The 17242-nt window shown below is 38.0% G+C and overlaps 1 protein-coding gene across 1 annotated transcript in view; it reads left to right on the top strand.

Annotated features, from left to right (window-relative positions):
- The first annotated feature begins 1410 nt into the window (after positions 1 to 1410).
- Positions 1411 to 17242, top strand: part of LOC306853290 (spondin-2-like) — a 21551-nt gene continuing 5719 nt past the window's right edge. The window contains exons 1-3 of the mRNA XM_079390588.1: positions 1411 to 1503; positions 7505 to 7733; positions 11754 to 11974. Of these exons, the coding sequence (XP_079246714.1) occupies positions 7505 to 7733; positions 11754 to 11974 (450 nt within the window). The 5' untranslated portion in view covers positions 1411 to 1503. The remainder of the gene's footprint in view (positions 1504 to 7504; positions 7734 to 11753; positions 11975 to 17242) is intronic.

The raw sequence follows: 17242 nt of genomic DNA, 5'->3' as shown, positions 1-17242 counted from the left end.
TATAAACTGAAGTAGTGGAAGGTGTTAGATACGGTACTTCTGTCCAACGGTTGTCCTGCCAAATTCTAACTCCAGGGTACCAGTAATGTCCATGCCATTTTAGCATTTCTGTGTGTAAAAGGTTAGGATTTTGTATTTGTCAGCTTTCATATTTTGATCCACTGCAAGTCAAAGCAATGCATTAAAATATGAAGTCAATTAGAAGTCATTTTTAGGCTTATTTCCACACTGGTGCTATTGAAACAGCTCAGTTTATATGTGCATCCTGACATAGCAATAATTGTTTAACCAATGGCGTGAGTTTTGGGTGGAGCTTTCTGTTTGTCTGATCAATGACGAATGGAGGAAGTATTAGGGAAACCTGTTTAGAAACGGTTGTTTGATGGATAAAAGCACACAAATCTTGAATCATTATTTCCTTGCTATTAAGTCAGCTTTAAAATGACTTTTAAAGTGGAAAAATTTGGTCAAAAACACATTTACACACAAACTGATGATCAACTTTCAGAAGTTCATTTTTTTTTTTTTTTTTTTTTTTTTAGTTCAACTGTCATGTAATGGAGCGCAAAGGATTGTGGGATAGGCAGTGAAGAATACATCTATGCTGCCTTCAAAAATCGATTGGATGAAGGCATCTCAGTAGACAGGATGTGACACGATCACTGGTGATGCTGCCCCCCCATATATGAATAATTTATTTCCACAGTATGTGAAGCTCTGAAGGTTTTGTGTGTAATATCGACGCAGTTATATATAGTATGAATTTGTGCAATATTAAGTTTTCAGATTCTCTCTGGAAGTGTTAGGTCATACAGATACTTTATAAATACTGTGAATTTGGACATGCTCTTTTCACATATCATTTTTCGCATACTAGTAGAGAAGTATGCATATTTGAATGCATCTGATGACTGTTTTCAGACTGGTTTCCCAAACACTCCTCCTCCTTTACCATTGGTAAAACAAACAGAGAGCCCCGGCCCAAACTCACGCCATTGGCTGAGTTGTTCCTGTGTCAGTCTGGCTGCATAAACAAAGAGAAATGTTTACACATTTCAGGAGAAGCGACCTACAAATGGCTTGCTTGTATTACAAAGTTAAGCAGGGGCAGGAGAAAGTGCTTTCACATGAAACCGTTCTGTTTGTAACTGCGAGCTTAAGGGATGTCATGAAGATAATAGATATAACATTGATGAATTTCCCAGCAACATACAGAAATTCATGGCTCAAAAAATATGAGTTCATTTTTATGGTTTGAGTTATTCATATGAACACATCAACTTCCATTTACACAGTCTGTGATCTCACAGGAGAAGAAAAGAGGTAAAAGGAGAGGACAGGAAAAAGAGCTAGACTGAAAGTGTGTGTGTACCCATACATGGAGAGGTGGGGGTGGTGAATGGGAGGAGAGAGAGGAGGGGAAAGAGAGCATGAAAGTGAGGTGTCTTGATCTCTGGTGCACATCTCCACGAACCCTGTCCTGCTGTCTACCATCACAGCAAGGTAAGAGTGAGCTGTTCACGTGTGTGCGTGTGTCCTGTGCTCGTGCCGGCTGCTGTGGCAAAGGTTAAGACAAGGGTTGCTTTTCTGCTTCTCCACTTTCCTGCTGTGCCTCTTTACCACAACCTTCCCACACTCCTCTTCTGCAGGTTTGACGTCTCTTTGACGAACAATGCTGCCGTGCTTAAGTATTTTAACAAATGTGCTACTCTTAACAGTTATTTAACTATTTTCCCCCTATTCTCATTCATTTCTTACTCTAAACTCTGCCCGTGTGGTTTTTGCGACTGAAATGCAAGATTCCTGACCTCTTCCTGAAGTACGAGCTCACTGCGGCTTCATAATTGCTCTCCCTGTAAGTTTAAGCTTAAGTGGCAAAAAAGCCGCAAGCTCTTTTCTTTGGCACTTTTCTGTCTCCCCTGGTTTTATTGTGTCTCGTTCGTGCTAGGAGCAGAGATTTGCTGTCTGTTGGATGTTTGAGAAATGTGTGTCTTTTGAAACTGCGCTGAAGAGGGCAAACAGACGGAGGTTTGCTTTAGGTCAGTCTCATGCAGCATCTGCAACCACTGGCAAGTGCAGGGCAGCAGAAATGCATCCCACAATCTGCCAGAACTTTGTACAAGGTTTGATCTAATTTCACAGTCCAAGACAGAGATAATGTGGAAAACGTGGGAATTTGCATCTGCACGCGTGCAAAATATCAGCGCAGATGGGAGATCAAAATATTTATAAAGTTTTAATAGTCAGCGGATGATGTTTGGGAATGATGACTCCACTGGATAGATGAAGCATTGATTCCTCAATGCTTCACAGGGTCTCCCACGAACAAACAGATCTGTTTGTATTGAGGACGACAAACATTGAGCAATTGTAGCACGTATGCCTGATGCTTATGTTACAGTTACTTTCAAACAAAAAATCCAATAAGCCTCAGTAAAACAGCCAGATTACCTTTTCTGGTAAACGCTACATCTGCACGTCCAACAGCTTTCAACAGCTTTTTTGGGTCCCGTTCACACATCAGCACCATCCGTGCTGTTAAAACTCTGATGTCATTTGGTGGAAATGGCTTTTAAACAGCTACGCCACAAATCTGCAATCTCAAACTGTTCCAGAATCTGTTGATCAATTCCTCCTACCCAGATGGAGAAAAGCTCTTTTGTTTCAATGTTTGTACAATTTGACACTTTCTTTCTAAAATGTAATGGTTTTCATGTGGTGCGACCAACATGCATGAAAAAACAAAAGGTATAACGGGAAATGATGTCATGGAGATGACCCCTGCAGACCCTTGTGAGTGAGCCAAGGTCAATAATTCTCTTAAAATATCTGATTATTTAACCTTTTTTTATGAGAGGGAAAGATTAGTTCAGGCTGTAAATGTCATGTAAAAGACTTGATATTTATGAATAAGTAATTCATATAAAAAGGATTCAAATGTGTAAATTCACAGTTAACTGCTTATTACTCCTATTAATATAACTTTTTACCTAATGGTTACACCACATGACATGTGTAGAGTCGTTAATGTAAGACACCAGGTGAATGTGGTTGAAATCGACATAACTTCCCGAGTTGATTAATCACAGTATATTTGGACAGTTGTTTTGTTTTACAAGTTTTCTTTTAATGTTCTGTTTAAATATGCAATTGAGGCATTATCTAATTAAATATGCAGATATTTGCATACCTTTCCAGAACATAAATCACAACACTGGATAGAGGTTCAAATCTCTCATTTCATTTTGTTGATGTATTAGAGATTTTGAGAAGTCTGAAAATACTGTCAACAGCCAGAAAGAAAATTTACATGTTTTTAGAAATATTATCTTGTATAAACCCAGGCAAATTATATATTAAAAAAAAAAAAAAACTCTATAAAACCTTCAGAATATAGATGGGAATAAAGTGGTATAGTTTGGTGTGTAAGTTCTGCTGAAGTGGAGGTTACTGGCTCATTGCAGGAGAAAAAATACTAATTTTGGGAAAACTTTAAAGACATGTGTTGTAACTAAAACTGTTTATGTTGGATGTTTTCTTCCCACAAGCCTCAAAGAAGTCAAGTAATGGGGAAAAAAAGTCCAAAAATCCTAAAATTGGCCAATGCATGAAATATATTCTCTTGACTTAAATTTAAAATTTTCTTGAAAATAAGTTTCCAAAACCATCTGAAACCAACATAAAAGCATATTGTAAATACTTTTTTTTTCTTTGTTTTAAATGTCAGAGCTCCTCACTCGTAAATACTCAAACCATTAATGTAATGGGTTTTGTTCACAAATAGCATCAATATGAAACTTTTCCAGCAATGTTACGCTGGAAAAATGCCAAGGCTCATTTGCCGGCATTTCTAGTCACACACCATTCACCTCTAAAGGGAAAAATGCAGTTGGAAAAGGTTGCATGTGTGAAAGTGCTGTGACACTTCAGAGTTTCCAAAAGATGCAGAAACTTGATCTGTCAAAAAAAGCAGAAAGAGACTGTGAGTTCTGAAGAAAAGGAAAGGAACCCACAAAAGGAGTGCACGTTCAGTCCTTGCTCGTAACATTTTATCCATGTCCCATTGAACCTGCGGTCTAGCCGGCTTTAAAACAAGGAGCGTTTAGCTGCTTTCTCACTCCAGAACTATGTCCATTAGACATGAGGTCATTTCTGGTGACGCAAGACCTCTCTCCTCATGGATCCTAATATATCTGCTCATCATGAGCACTATTATAACCCAGTCCACTGCTTTTCCTCAATAACATCAGAGACACTCTCTCATATATATATGGGCTACCGGTCCAACCTAAACCTACATTAATGACTCCAAACTTTAACAGGCAAGCATAAAAATACCAGAAGCGGGGACATGGTGAGCCTGTGTCTTTGATCTGCTGGTCTGTCATATGATTGTGGCTCGTTATAAATTATGGGGATACAGTGGACGGGCCAGAGCAATAGTCTGAGCCTGCGGTGCTGAACTTCTGCCCTTTGTCACTTCGCCTCTTTATTAAGAGGCAGTGACAGACGGTGCAGATCCCAGTCTCATGCAGTCACGCTCTAAACCTTCTGCCGGGGTCTAAGCTGGTCTTGTGTAATACGCTCCACATTCAATCACAGGCTATGAGGGATGAAAATAACTCCGTCACACAACCCTGCTGTGTTATTTTAATTTAGTTGGAAATAAACGGCAAGCCTGGTTGTTGTGATAAGGGGGTCGGCTGGGATGGGACTGTGGGGTTCTTGGTAAATCTGTGCCGTGGTGATATTGAGTTCATCATGCCTTCAGCATCTGTTAATTATGTTTTATTTAAAGCATCTAAAGTGTAACGTTTTATTAAACTGGCTTTGCAGACTGTCTGGCTTTGAAGGGATATAGTTCACACAAAAATTTACTCACCCTCATGTTGTTCCACAATAAGTCTGACTAACTTTCATGAAACACACACGAGATCTTTAATGTTTACTAATTTTAATTCAGTGAATATAAAAGTGGGATGGAGGCTTTCAGGTTTACCGAATCACAAAAAAAGATCCATAAAATCTCATGTTCATGAATTCATGAATTTTAAAGTTTCCATGTTTCATAATTTTACTTTTATTACCACTTTTCTTTAACCCTTTGCCTAAAGCACCGTGTTTAAGTTCTTGTCTCTTTAAAGCCCAGCTTTCTGAAAAGCCAGTTCTGCTCTGATTGGTCAGCAGGCCCAGTATGTTGTGATGTAACAACTTTAACACGAGTCTTCATGAGCATCTGTAAACAGTATTATATGATAACTATGGCTTAGATAGAAAACCTCCATACAAGGTTTTCTCCCTCAAGGCGGAAAAAAATAAAATTAAAATAAAGAATTAAATGTCCTCAACATAATCGGTGCATGTCAAGATAGGTCACACCAGGTTCAATGTCAATGACATCCATTGTCAACTGGTTTATGCATGTCACAAGTTCGCCAAACCTGGTGCAGCACATCTTGCTCATCCGTATTGATAGTTTTGTGTCTCTTTGGAAATTAACACATTCACAGTATACAAAGAAGTGGTCAAACATGTATTTTTTTTTTTTTTTGCAGAAGCATATATACACGTTTCAAACGAAATGACCTGAGTAAATGATGATTGACTTCATTTTTGGATGACCTGTCCATTAAAAGTGAAAATGAATATTTGCTGTTAATTTACTCACGCTCAGGCCATTCAAGATATAGGTGACTTTTCTTCAGTATAACAGTAAAGAAGATTTTTAGCTGAAACCACGGTGCTTGGTGATTCATGAAACGCATGTCAATGGCTAAAGTCACTTTGAGAGTGAAAAAAGCAGATACAAAAACATAATTAATACCAGAGGCTCCTGATGATATAGGCCTTTGTTACAACAAGTACAGTCATCCAGGATAAGCAAATGTATCAATTTCATAAACTATGCAATACAGATGTAAATAATTTGCTAAAACCAAGCCACCTTCTGCACAGGCATCTTCCCTCTCTGTTGACGATGGTGTCAGATCACTGTGGAACGCCAAATGTGCCATAATTCACCCTTAACCAGACGGCTGGTGTCCAGAAAACGCCTGTTTTTATGGCGTTTTAGAGGGGTTAATTTTAATATTAGAGAGAATGCAGTTTTTTATGCCATCTTTGTCAGATGGAGTGCCGTAACTTACAGCGTGTTATGGATGGCCAAACGTTTTGGATTGCATCAATAAATGCCGATATTAATGGAACTCCTGCTGTGTAAATGCCGTAATTTATTCTGTCTGTACTACAAAACGCTGTATATTGCTGCGTTTTTTCACCTAAAATATGCTGTAAAAACAGGACACCAGGCATTTGGTTAATGGCAAATTAATGCTGTGTTCCAGTGCACACCTGCCCTTTGAACACAAGGCTTTCCAGATGTAATGGGAAAAGAATGGGGCTGAATGGGAAAGTTATCAATGGGTCTGTCCAGTAACTAATGATGAACGCGTAGTTTGCAGAAAAACATTTCAGTTGCTCACGGTGAACTGTGACTTAAAGGGACAGTTCACCCAAAAATAAATTGTCATCGTTTACACACCCACAAGATGTTCCAAACCTGCAATATTTTCTTTCTTTTGTTGAACATAAAAGAAAATACTTTGAAAAATGTGGGTAACCAAAGAGTTTCTGGTCGCCAATGACTCTGATAATATATATATATATATATATATATATATATATATATATATATATTATTTTTTTTTTTTTTTTTTTTTACGTTACTGAGGAACAGCAGCTGTTTAGTTAACCACATAAGTATCTTCTTTTGTGTTCAGAAGAAAAAAGAACTTTATGCAGGTTTAGAACAACCTAGGTACATTATGACAGAATTTTCATATTTTTAAAGTGACAGACACATCTGTACTTAAAGGTGTGTATATATATATATATATATATATATATATATATATGTTTTATAAAAAATTGGTTAGTCTGTTAATATAATATTCCATACATTATCAGAGCTTGGTAGACATATCGTCGCTAATTAATTTTGTGTTTTTCTATCCGCTTTTTGGAATCTCAAGTGACGATAGCAATTGGGTTGCATTTTATGAATCTCACCAAAGATTCAGCAATAAATAATTTTTAGTGTTCTACTAAAGAAAAAAAGTCACCTACATCTCAGATGACCTGAGAGTAAATTAATAGAAATGTTTTCATATTTGGGTGAACTATTCTCATATGCTCATAAGGGTTTCTTTGTAATATCAGTTGGTGAGTGTCTTTGAATGCACTCTTGTCGGAGCAAGCTGCAAATCTCAGATGCTTCCCTTGACGGTGGATTAAGGTGTTAGGAACCAAAGTTATGTAATTTCCTCTTGCAATACATATTTGCTGCATGAGTGGATCAGAGTTACTGTAGGACAAGAAACTGAAATGGCAATTTCTATAATTTCTACATAGCCGTTTCACTGATATTAACAATACAAAAGGAAACAAACTGTTTTCCCTCAGCTTGGGTAATGACTTTTCCTGCTCTTTTTTTTCCCTGACACAGATGATGCCATCAGAGGTCTTTGTTCCTGGTTGGCTGCAGCAGCTGCTGGTTGTGCTGCTCAGGTTTGCGCTGTCCTGCGCAGCTCCAGTGAACCTGACCAATGGGACGGAGTGCAGCGCTCGAGGACCCGCCTCTTACATCCTGGTGTTCACCGGCCACTGGAGCCCACAGACCTTCCCCAAACAGTATCCATTATTCCGACCACCTGCGCAGTGGTCCAAACTCATGGGTAAGACTCCTGATGATACGAGGTGTCGGGCTGACAAGCCAAACATAGATTGCTAGAAGCTGAACATCTTGTTCTCTGAGGTTGACCACCGGCAGTGTTTTGGGAAGGTTACTTTGGGAATGTAATAGGTTACAAATTACAAATTACCCTATCAAAATGTAATGAGTAAAGTAACTATTTCAATTACTTTATTAAAGTAACTGATTACATTTGATTATTTTTCTAATGTTTTCAACTGTTAATCATTTTAAAACACGTAAAACCAGGAAGGGTTAACCTTACAGTATCAACACTGATCACTGTCAGACTTTCAAAATCCTTCTTCACTTGAATTAAGATTATAATAATTACATTTTAATGCATTTAACATTAAAATTGCTTTGAGATCATTCTGAGGTTATATAGATTTAAAACCATAAGAATTAGTTTAGTAGCTATGATGCTGTTTTTGAAATCAAACTTTTGCATAGATATGACAGGAAACACCGGTGTAACACTTTATTTTAAGGTGTCCTTTTGCATGTTACATGTACTTACTATTATAATAACAATAAATGATGCCTAATTACATGCAAGTAACCCTAAGCATATAGTAAGCACATGTAGTTAATTAATATTACTCAGTACTTAAATATATTAAATAAAACAGTTATTGAATAAGCATGAATCCTATTCTGTGTCTTAAACTCCTGAAACATTGGTTTAGAGAGCAAACATTGGTATATTTTAGAGAGCAATCACTGCAATTTATGAAAGAAATCAATTAAGTCTGTATTTGGGTGTGTGTGAAAATAATTCAGATGCAACCCCCTTTGTAATCGTTAACATTTTTATAAGTAACTGCAATTTAATTACACATTTTTTCTCTGTAACTGATTACGGTTACATTTATTTTGTAATTAAATTACGTAATTTAGTTACATGTAACTAGTTACTTCCCAGCACTGACCGCCGGCGATGGCTCCACGTGTGTTAGAGATGAGATTGTTTAAATTTCCTCACCATATGTCAGGACGCTAAGTACTCACAGCTGGCCTGTTAACCGTGAGATTTGCCCCGACAACCCTCCAAACATACACGCAATACCTGCCACACCACGGGAGCGGGGCAGTCTAATGAGGAAAGCAGAAGGTTGAGGTTGAGGAGTAATAGCCGTTGCCAGATGACATGGGCTGCCCTGCAGGTTTGCCCTGTCCTTTAATAGTCCTTCCATAAATACACAACGCATGCAGCGGCCATCGACTTTAATGCGATCACTGTGTGCTGGCTTTTTCTGAGGACGTGCTTTTTGGGTGTCACCGATATACCAGCCATCACATGCCACCGCACGCGAGCAGCAGACGTGGACGGCCTCAGCCAAAACATTTACAACCCAGAGACCCTCAAAGTTCAGGCTGTGGATTTGGAGCGCTGAGATGATGTCTGTGCGGTTTCTCCTGCCTCCTGGATGGCTTTCCGGCCCTCTCTTTATCCATTTATCACTGTTGTATCGCAATTATGTTCAGAAACCGCACATTTTTGTATGTAATCAAAAGGTTGTGCCGTACATATGAACTCCACATATGAAGGATGAGACTATTAGGGGAAAGACGGAGATAGAGAGATAAAAGCACTGGAGACGGTTGCGGTTTGTGGTTTAGCTGATTGAGGTCAGGTCTCTTCAGTTTTTCTGTCCACATTTGGGCCAGACGTGTAGCATGGAGAGACTAGACGTGTCAGCGTGCCAAACATGCTGCCTGCCTTCCTGTCATTCTCACTTTTCTTTTTCTCTCATTCTCCTGCACTCTCGCTCCCAGCTTCGGGTCTGCCAGACCAAAATGGTTTGTAGTTATGAAGAACACAGTGGGACGTTTAAGAGAAGCTGAAATCATTTCAGAAACATCATCTTAGCTCCTTCCTCTTTCAAACCTCTGTTGTGATATCAAGAGCTAATAAGTGAATTATCAAACTAGGCACGTTTTGTATTGAAACACAAATTCTGTCTGTATTTAAAGGATTAGTTCATTTCCAGAATAAACATTTCTTTGATAATTTACTCAACCAATGTTTGAAGCCCTTTGAAGCTACACTGAAACAGCAATTTGGACCTTCAACCCGTTGGCTCCCACTGGAGAAAAATCCTGGAATGTTTTACTCAAAAACCTTACTTTCTTTTCGCCTGAAGAAAGAAAGACATGAACATCTTGGATGACATGGGGGTGAGTAAATGATCAGGAAATTTTTATTCTGGAAGTGAACTTATCCTTATGTCGTTCCAAACATGCTGTTTTCTGTGGGAACACAGAAGTAGATTATAGATGATTTTTTTTTTTAGATGGACGTGTTTGACCTTGAGTCTTTTGCAGCGTCTCTTGCACACGGAAAAACACTGCTCAAGTTAAAAGAAGTTTCTAGACCTTGCGGTTTTTCATTAGATAAAGTTCACAGAACAGTTTTTATCCATTACGCTGTTTCTATGGTTTTTCTGTTTAAACGCACTAGATGGATGTGTTTTACCATTAAGCTTGCATTGCTCATCTTTGTAGCATCTCTAGATTTTTTTATGTTCTGTTGCATTTTTGAACACAAAAACTGTGAATGGCCCCCTATGCAGCTCTTTCAGCACAGAGGCACTTTACAGACTAGTTACATTTATGCATTTACCAGACACTTCTATCCAAAGCAACTTAAAAAAGTGAACAAAAGCAATTCATCAAAAATTTGCTAAATAAAGTTGTCAAAGAAATTGAGGCAAGCATCAGTATTGCTTCTGCTTGTACCTACAGTGAGACTCGGTGTTGGGAAACTTTATAGCAACATTCTAGTAACCAATCAAACCACCTTCGCAATGGTGTAGCAACACCCATAACTGCTTCTTACAATCTCTCATATCAAGCTGGCAAGTTTTACACGGGCAAGAAAATGTAAAAATCTGAAAATGTAACTGTAGTCTGGTTACACATGTCATTCTGGTTTATGAGAGCTGTTGAACAGATTCCTATTAAAGAATAGAATGTCACTTTTGGAAAAGTAGTTTAGTCATAAGGTATGATCATATTGGCAAATGTTGTCAAAAAGGTCCATTGTCTATTGTCAATAGTGTAGCGATAGATGAAGCACAGTTCGCTCACTTTCAAACTGAGCAACTTTCTGTTGGTCAGTGCTGTGAATCTGAGCAAAAATCTGTAAGCCAACTGCACAGATTACTATCAAACTGAATGGATTTCACCCATGAAATTTCACTGAGCAACAGTAAATATGACTGCGGTTATAATGTGCTTGAATATGTATTCAGTTATGGACAGAGATGATAGTTTTTGCTACGAATCACAGAAAGGTAGATGCAAAGCAAAAGGAACCTGAAAACAGTGTTTCACCAATTTATTACTTAATGTAAGATTTAAGTTTGAAAAGCTCCCTTTGGTTGGCATGGATGTTTAGCATTTAAAAAGCCATGTGACAGTGAGTTTGCATAACAGTTCGTGATTGTGGTCTTGATGTCTGTTTGTATACTTAACTGTGATTGGTCTTTTTTCTGTGCACATATTTAACTACTACTTTTTTTTTTTTAATTGCAATTAACTGAAAATATAATGTGCTGAGTTTTCATGACAAAGGCAAAGCGGCTCTGACACGACAATTCATTGACACAGAACCCAAAATTAAAATGTAAATTTACCTAAAACCTTAACACATGAAAGTCTACTTTAATATATTGCATAACAGTCTGTCACCCCTGAACTTTAGGTGCACACTAGTAGGTCTGGTTTTTCTTACTGAAGATTTCGTTTTTAGGTGTTTATTCTCTTGGCATTTGGGGCTTCTGTACCACAGCTCGAGGTGTGTAGAACACACAGAAGGTGGCAGAGCTGTATTTGTGAAATCTGATGAGCAATAAAAATTCATGGAGTGGTAGTAATGTTCAACAGGCCAGTGCAGAACCTGCCCGAGAAATCACGAGGCCTGAAAACATGAGCAGTTTAAATGTTTTCCCTTCCCGAGTTTAGCCTTCACTCATTGGCTGCTTTTACTTCTGTGCAGCCGTGACCCATAATGAGCAGTACCGGCTGTGGCAGGAGGGTGCACTGGCGAGCGATGGCATGAAGAGCTTTGCTGAGCAGGGACTCACAGTGGATCTGGTGAAGGATGCGAAGGAGGCGAGGAAGAGGCGAGAGGTGGGGTCCATGTACCGCACAGCCGGGATCCCCTCAGGCATCGGCCACAGCTCCACAGAGCTGCTCCTGACGCCCAGAACCCCGCTGGTAAGATGAACATAGCCACTAAACAAAACGGCCCATTGTTTTATTCCCAAGTAGACTGCTGCAGTGATGATGTATTTTTGTAGGCAAACCCAGAAGTCAGCATCACCTTTAGAAAAAAAAGATTTTTCTATTGGCTGTTGGATTATTGCAGAAAATAAGCTCTAGTTTGTTTTTACACTCTTTGTTCATCAAGATAATCTTCACCAATAAACACGACTTTTATGAATTTTGAACCCTCAACACAATCAACTACACCACGGTCGCAAGACTTCAAAAACACCAAGTAAACTTCCAAAAAACTCTCTGGTCTTTCAAGGAAAAGGTTTGAGTTGGAATACTATGCGAGAGCATCACACAATGAGGCTGTGAAATTGATGAAAAAAGGCATTTAATGTCCCCAACAACCTACATTTTATTTTATACTAAGTCTAGTTCAAATCTAACATATTTACTGACATATCACTTGAGACTTATTGGTATAAAAATGTAATAAATAATTTAGAGTAGGCTACTACTTGTGCACAATGCACATTTCTTAATATTAAGCCTAAAATGTGTTTTAATATCACTATTGATGAGGATTGTATGACCGTTGAATAATATTGGTCTTTAAATCCAAGATATTTAAAGTGTAGTTCCACTTTAGCACAATCAAATATACTTCAGGATATCTTTAATTGTGCAGAAGTAGTGCTGGGGTCCAACTAAAGTACAAAAGCAGACTTCAAGTTTACTATACCAAAAATACAATTGCAGGGTGTTTTTAAGTACATAAATATGTAAATGTATTTGTAGTATACTTGGCATGAAAAAATGTATTTCATATACATTTAAGAGTATTTTTTCTCTAGGGTTAGCAACAGACTTTTTCAAGGCAAGTAAAAGCATAGAATACAATAGAATAGAATAAAACATGAAAATAACTTGAGCTTGTGTTAACCACAGACCTTATTTCAGATATTTAACCGAAAACCCATTAAAAAAACCTATTGATTTCAGGATGATTGAACTAGGTGCACTAAAATGCTTACTCGTTTCTAGGTTTTGGCCTAAAAAACCCCATTGGGTATGCCAATTCATGCATTAATGAAAGATCTTAGATGATAGAGTAAAACCGTATCAGTATAACTAAAGATTGGTTTCCTTTATCCAGTAGAAAAGTAGGTAAATCTGCTCGTCAATGATATGCTGACTTTACATTGGAATTGAAATGAAAACAGTTCTTTAGAAATAATGATTTTCTGGATGGCAAGTAAGAAGGGAAATTCCCCAAAGACATTTCCCATTCCTCGGTTTGGACTGTTTAGTTTCAGACATTTTCATTGCACAACGGTAAAGTCATCAAATTAATAGAGCATAAAACGACCTGAATAAAGACTAGGCCATGGTAAGCTTTTTCCTCCGAAGGGTCCATTTCATAGAAGAATTCATGGCAAAACGGAAGTAGCGATTAATCTTTTCGAATGTATTGTGACGTACATCCGAAAGTAATGGAGTTAACACTTTATTTTAAGGACCAGTTCTCTCTATTAACTAGCATGCAGATTACTAGCATATTGGCTGCTTTTTAGTACTTATAAAGCACACCTTATTATGCATGTTTTATGACCATATTTTAGTTCCTTAAATCCTACCTCATACCTAAACTTGACAACTACCTTACTCACCATTAAGAAGTGAGAATTGGACCTTAAAATAAAGTATGATTGATGTGGGACATGTTTCAAGTCAAGTCACCTTTATTTAGCGCTTTTAAGCGTCAAAGCACTGAACAGTATCAAATTGGAGGATAGAGTGTCAGTAATGTATAATAATAAGATTAAACATTCAATTTTCAGTTAAAGGCATTTCATTATTGAATTCAGTGATGTCATTGTCTATCTCAGTTTAGTTTAAATAGTATCTGTGAAATCAAATTGACGATAATCGCTAGAAATTAAGTGTCCCCAACTGAGCAAGCCGAGGTGAGAGTGGCAAGGAACCAAAGCTCCCTCTGTGACAGAATAGAGAAATAAACCTTCGGAGAAACCAGGCTCAGGCGGGGGGCCAGTTCTCCTCTGGACAGGATATTATTGTTTATTTATTAGTAGTATTATGTAGTTCGGTATTTTATTATATTTTTAGTTATTTGTTTTATTTGAAGTTTTATTGTATTTTAAGTTGAGGTCTTCACTGGGGATATGTCCCCGAGGCTCATCCAGGTGTCCGGCCTCCGCCGACGATCAGGGCCACATACATCATCTCCTGGTGCCGATCCACCATCTGATCCGGACACGGACTGAGAAACAGAATAGAAACAGACAAATATGGTTGTCTAATTAATGCAGCCTAACAATCCTTTAATGGATTTGAATAATAGACGTGTATTAGTGTGTTATGTGTAAGCCAGGTTAAAGAAATGTGTCTTTAATCTAGATTTAAATGACAGAGTGTGTCTGCCTCCCGAACAGTATTAGGTAGGGTTTGGGTGCTAAATAGGAAAATGATCTGCCGCCCGCAGTAGATTTTGATATTCTAGCTATTATCAAATGGCCAGAGTTTTGAGAACGCAGCGGACGTGGAGGACTATAATGTGATAAGAGCTCGCCCAGGTACTGAGGAGCTAAGCCATTCAGGGTTTCATAAGTAATTAACAAGATTTTAAAATGTTTGATGGGGAGCCAATGCAGTGTTGACAGAACCGGGCTAATATGGTCATACTTCCTGGTTCTATTAAGGACTCTAGCTGCTGCATTTTGGACCAACTGTAGTTTGTTGATCAAGCGTGCAGAACAACCACCCAGTAAAGCATTACAATAGTCTAACCTTGAGGTCATAAACGCATTAATTAATATTTCTGCATTTGACGTTGAGAGCATAGGTCGCAATTTAGATATGTTTTTGAGATGGAAAAACGCAGTTTTACAGATGCTAGAAACATGGCTTTCAAATGAAAGATTGCTATCAAACAACACACCTTCCTAACTGCTGAAGAATTGACACTCCAGGAGGTAAACATTTGTTTAAAAAAATGAAGCATATGTGCACAAATGAATTATAACATGCATTCAGAAAGTATTGCTTTAATGATACAATATACTGATATATTGCACAAAGAGAGACTTCACCAGTCTCCAAAACCACATCCAGAGTCCCAGGACCTCCAGACCACAACCCTCACTCCCTCCCTTCCGGCTCCTGTGCTGTGTTTCCTGCACCCACCAGATCTGCAGATAGGGAGAGGCTGGAACCTTCTCAGTTTCTGGAATATTTATTTTCCTTTTAGCCACAAGTCAGTTGGTTATAGGGTCTAAAGGCAGCGCTGGTGCTGCTGGTGACCTACATATATTTTTTGCCAAAGTCTGGAATGCAAAGGAGACCTATTAAAAACGGCAACTACCCTCAGATGCGCCTGGCATTCACTCCTGCTGGTACTTAACCACAGCATGGCGGGATGTCTGCTGTGGCGCTGCTGTTTTTAGATCCGCATGGCAGTGAGGTACGACTGGGAGTATGAATGTGGCCTTGGGATGAGACTGTGAGGTTTAATTTGGCTGTGTATGTGTGTGTGTGAGCGTCTGTTCACTTATTATTGATGGTCTGATTGCTTAGGCCTTAGAATTAAACATTTATAGTATTAAACACTGGTGAGTAAGTTGTTCTGCACCTTTGTGCCACAGACATGAATTATGTCTCAAGTTATGTGGTTTACTGATGAGAAATGAACTTTACTAAATGATCAGACTTAAAAATCCCATAAATGTACACTGAAGAAGCAATATAAAAATGCTGCTGCAGTTTGTTATAACCAGTGTTGGGGAAAGTTACTTTTAAATGTAATGCATTACAATATTGCGTTACTCCCTAAAAAAGTAACTAATTACTTTTTATGGAAAGTAATGCGTTACATTATTTTTGAGTTACTTTTTAAATATATGCGGGGCTTGCTTGTTTGTTTTTAATATAAAAAACTTTTTACAAATGTAAAAGCGCTTTCACAACAGAAGTGAAATGAATACGGATAAGACTGAAGGAAATGTGAATTCATGTCTGTAGAGGATGCAAGTCAAACAAATTGCATGAATATAACGCAGGAGAAGTTCAACACTATTTAGAAATAACAAAACTGAAACACAAATGTGGATCATCGAAGGTCAGTAGCAAACACTAGTTAATAAAATGGGATTAAATACATAAATTATATTTTTGCAGGTTTGTATAATGTTCTGAGTTTGCATTTGACTGTTTTGATTGATTTTGATGAATACTGAATCTGTTTTTGTGCAGGTGAGATGCGTTAATGCATGTTAATATTTAGTCTAGAACTACAGTAACATCATGTTCACATGACGCCTTTGCGTTGTGGACATGCATTGATGGTCCCAGGAAGAACCTTTAACATCCATTGAAACTCCTGATTTTTCACAACATGGCAACACGAGAGCTGTCAGTCAATACATGGGAAACAAAGTAACTGGCGTTACTTATTTGAAAAAGTAACTCGGATATTTCCTTCTAAATTAAAATGTAATGCGTCACTTTACTAGTTACTTAAAGTAATCTGATTACTTGTTACTTCTAATGCGATAACTTAAATATCCAACTTAGCTAACTTAACTAAACTTGTCATTTTAAGTAAAGCATTAACACTTGCTTTTTAAGTTGACCCAAAAGCAACTGAAAATGCTTTTTTGACATGGTTTAAAATCAGAAAACTGTAGAAACCGCATTAGCAATGTAATAAAAACACTGCACAACTCGTGTGTTCGTTAGAAAATGTAAAGTTTCAGTCTATTTCTTGTTTATCTCCTAAATAACATTTTTACCACAGGATTGTGGGTTTAAAGGCGTCTCAGTAGACAAGATGTTACACAAACACTGCATTAAACCTGCCTTGATGCCTTCTTACCTCTGTATACTGCCTGTGAAAGCAGCATTTATCATCCTTCTGTCATTTTCCAAGAAACTACCTAAATATACTGTTGGGCTACAGCTGACATTGTTTTTTAGAGATCTTAATTAAACACACTGCAGACACGGTCAAATTTCAGATTCCCGCAAATGCATGGCCAACATCCTCAAATCAACAGGAAAATAAGTAAATCAGAGACAGCAAAACGCTGCCCAAAATCAAGGTTCTTTTGCATTTAATAAGATCCAGACAGCAGCAGCGATGTGGATTTCTACAAAGAGTGAGCCATGCAAGAAACCACAGTACGTTCCAGCTGTGCATGCAGACAGACAGAGGAATATATGAGTTGTGTATTATTTTTCCTGACACACTATTCT

The sequence above is a fragment of the Barbus barbus genome (genome assembly GCF_936440315.1).
Source record: "Barbus barbus genome assembly, chromosome: 33".
Lineage (NCBI taxonomy): Eukaryota > Metazoa > Chordata > Actinopteri > Cypriniformes > Cyprinidae > Barbus > Barbus barbus.
The sequence above is the reverse complement of the archived record's forward strand: the minus strand, read 5'-3'. Positions and strand labels throughout refer to the sequence as shown.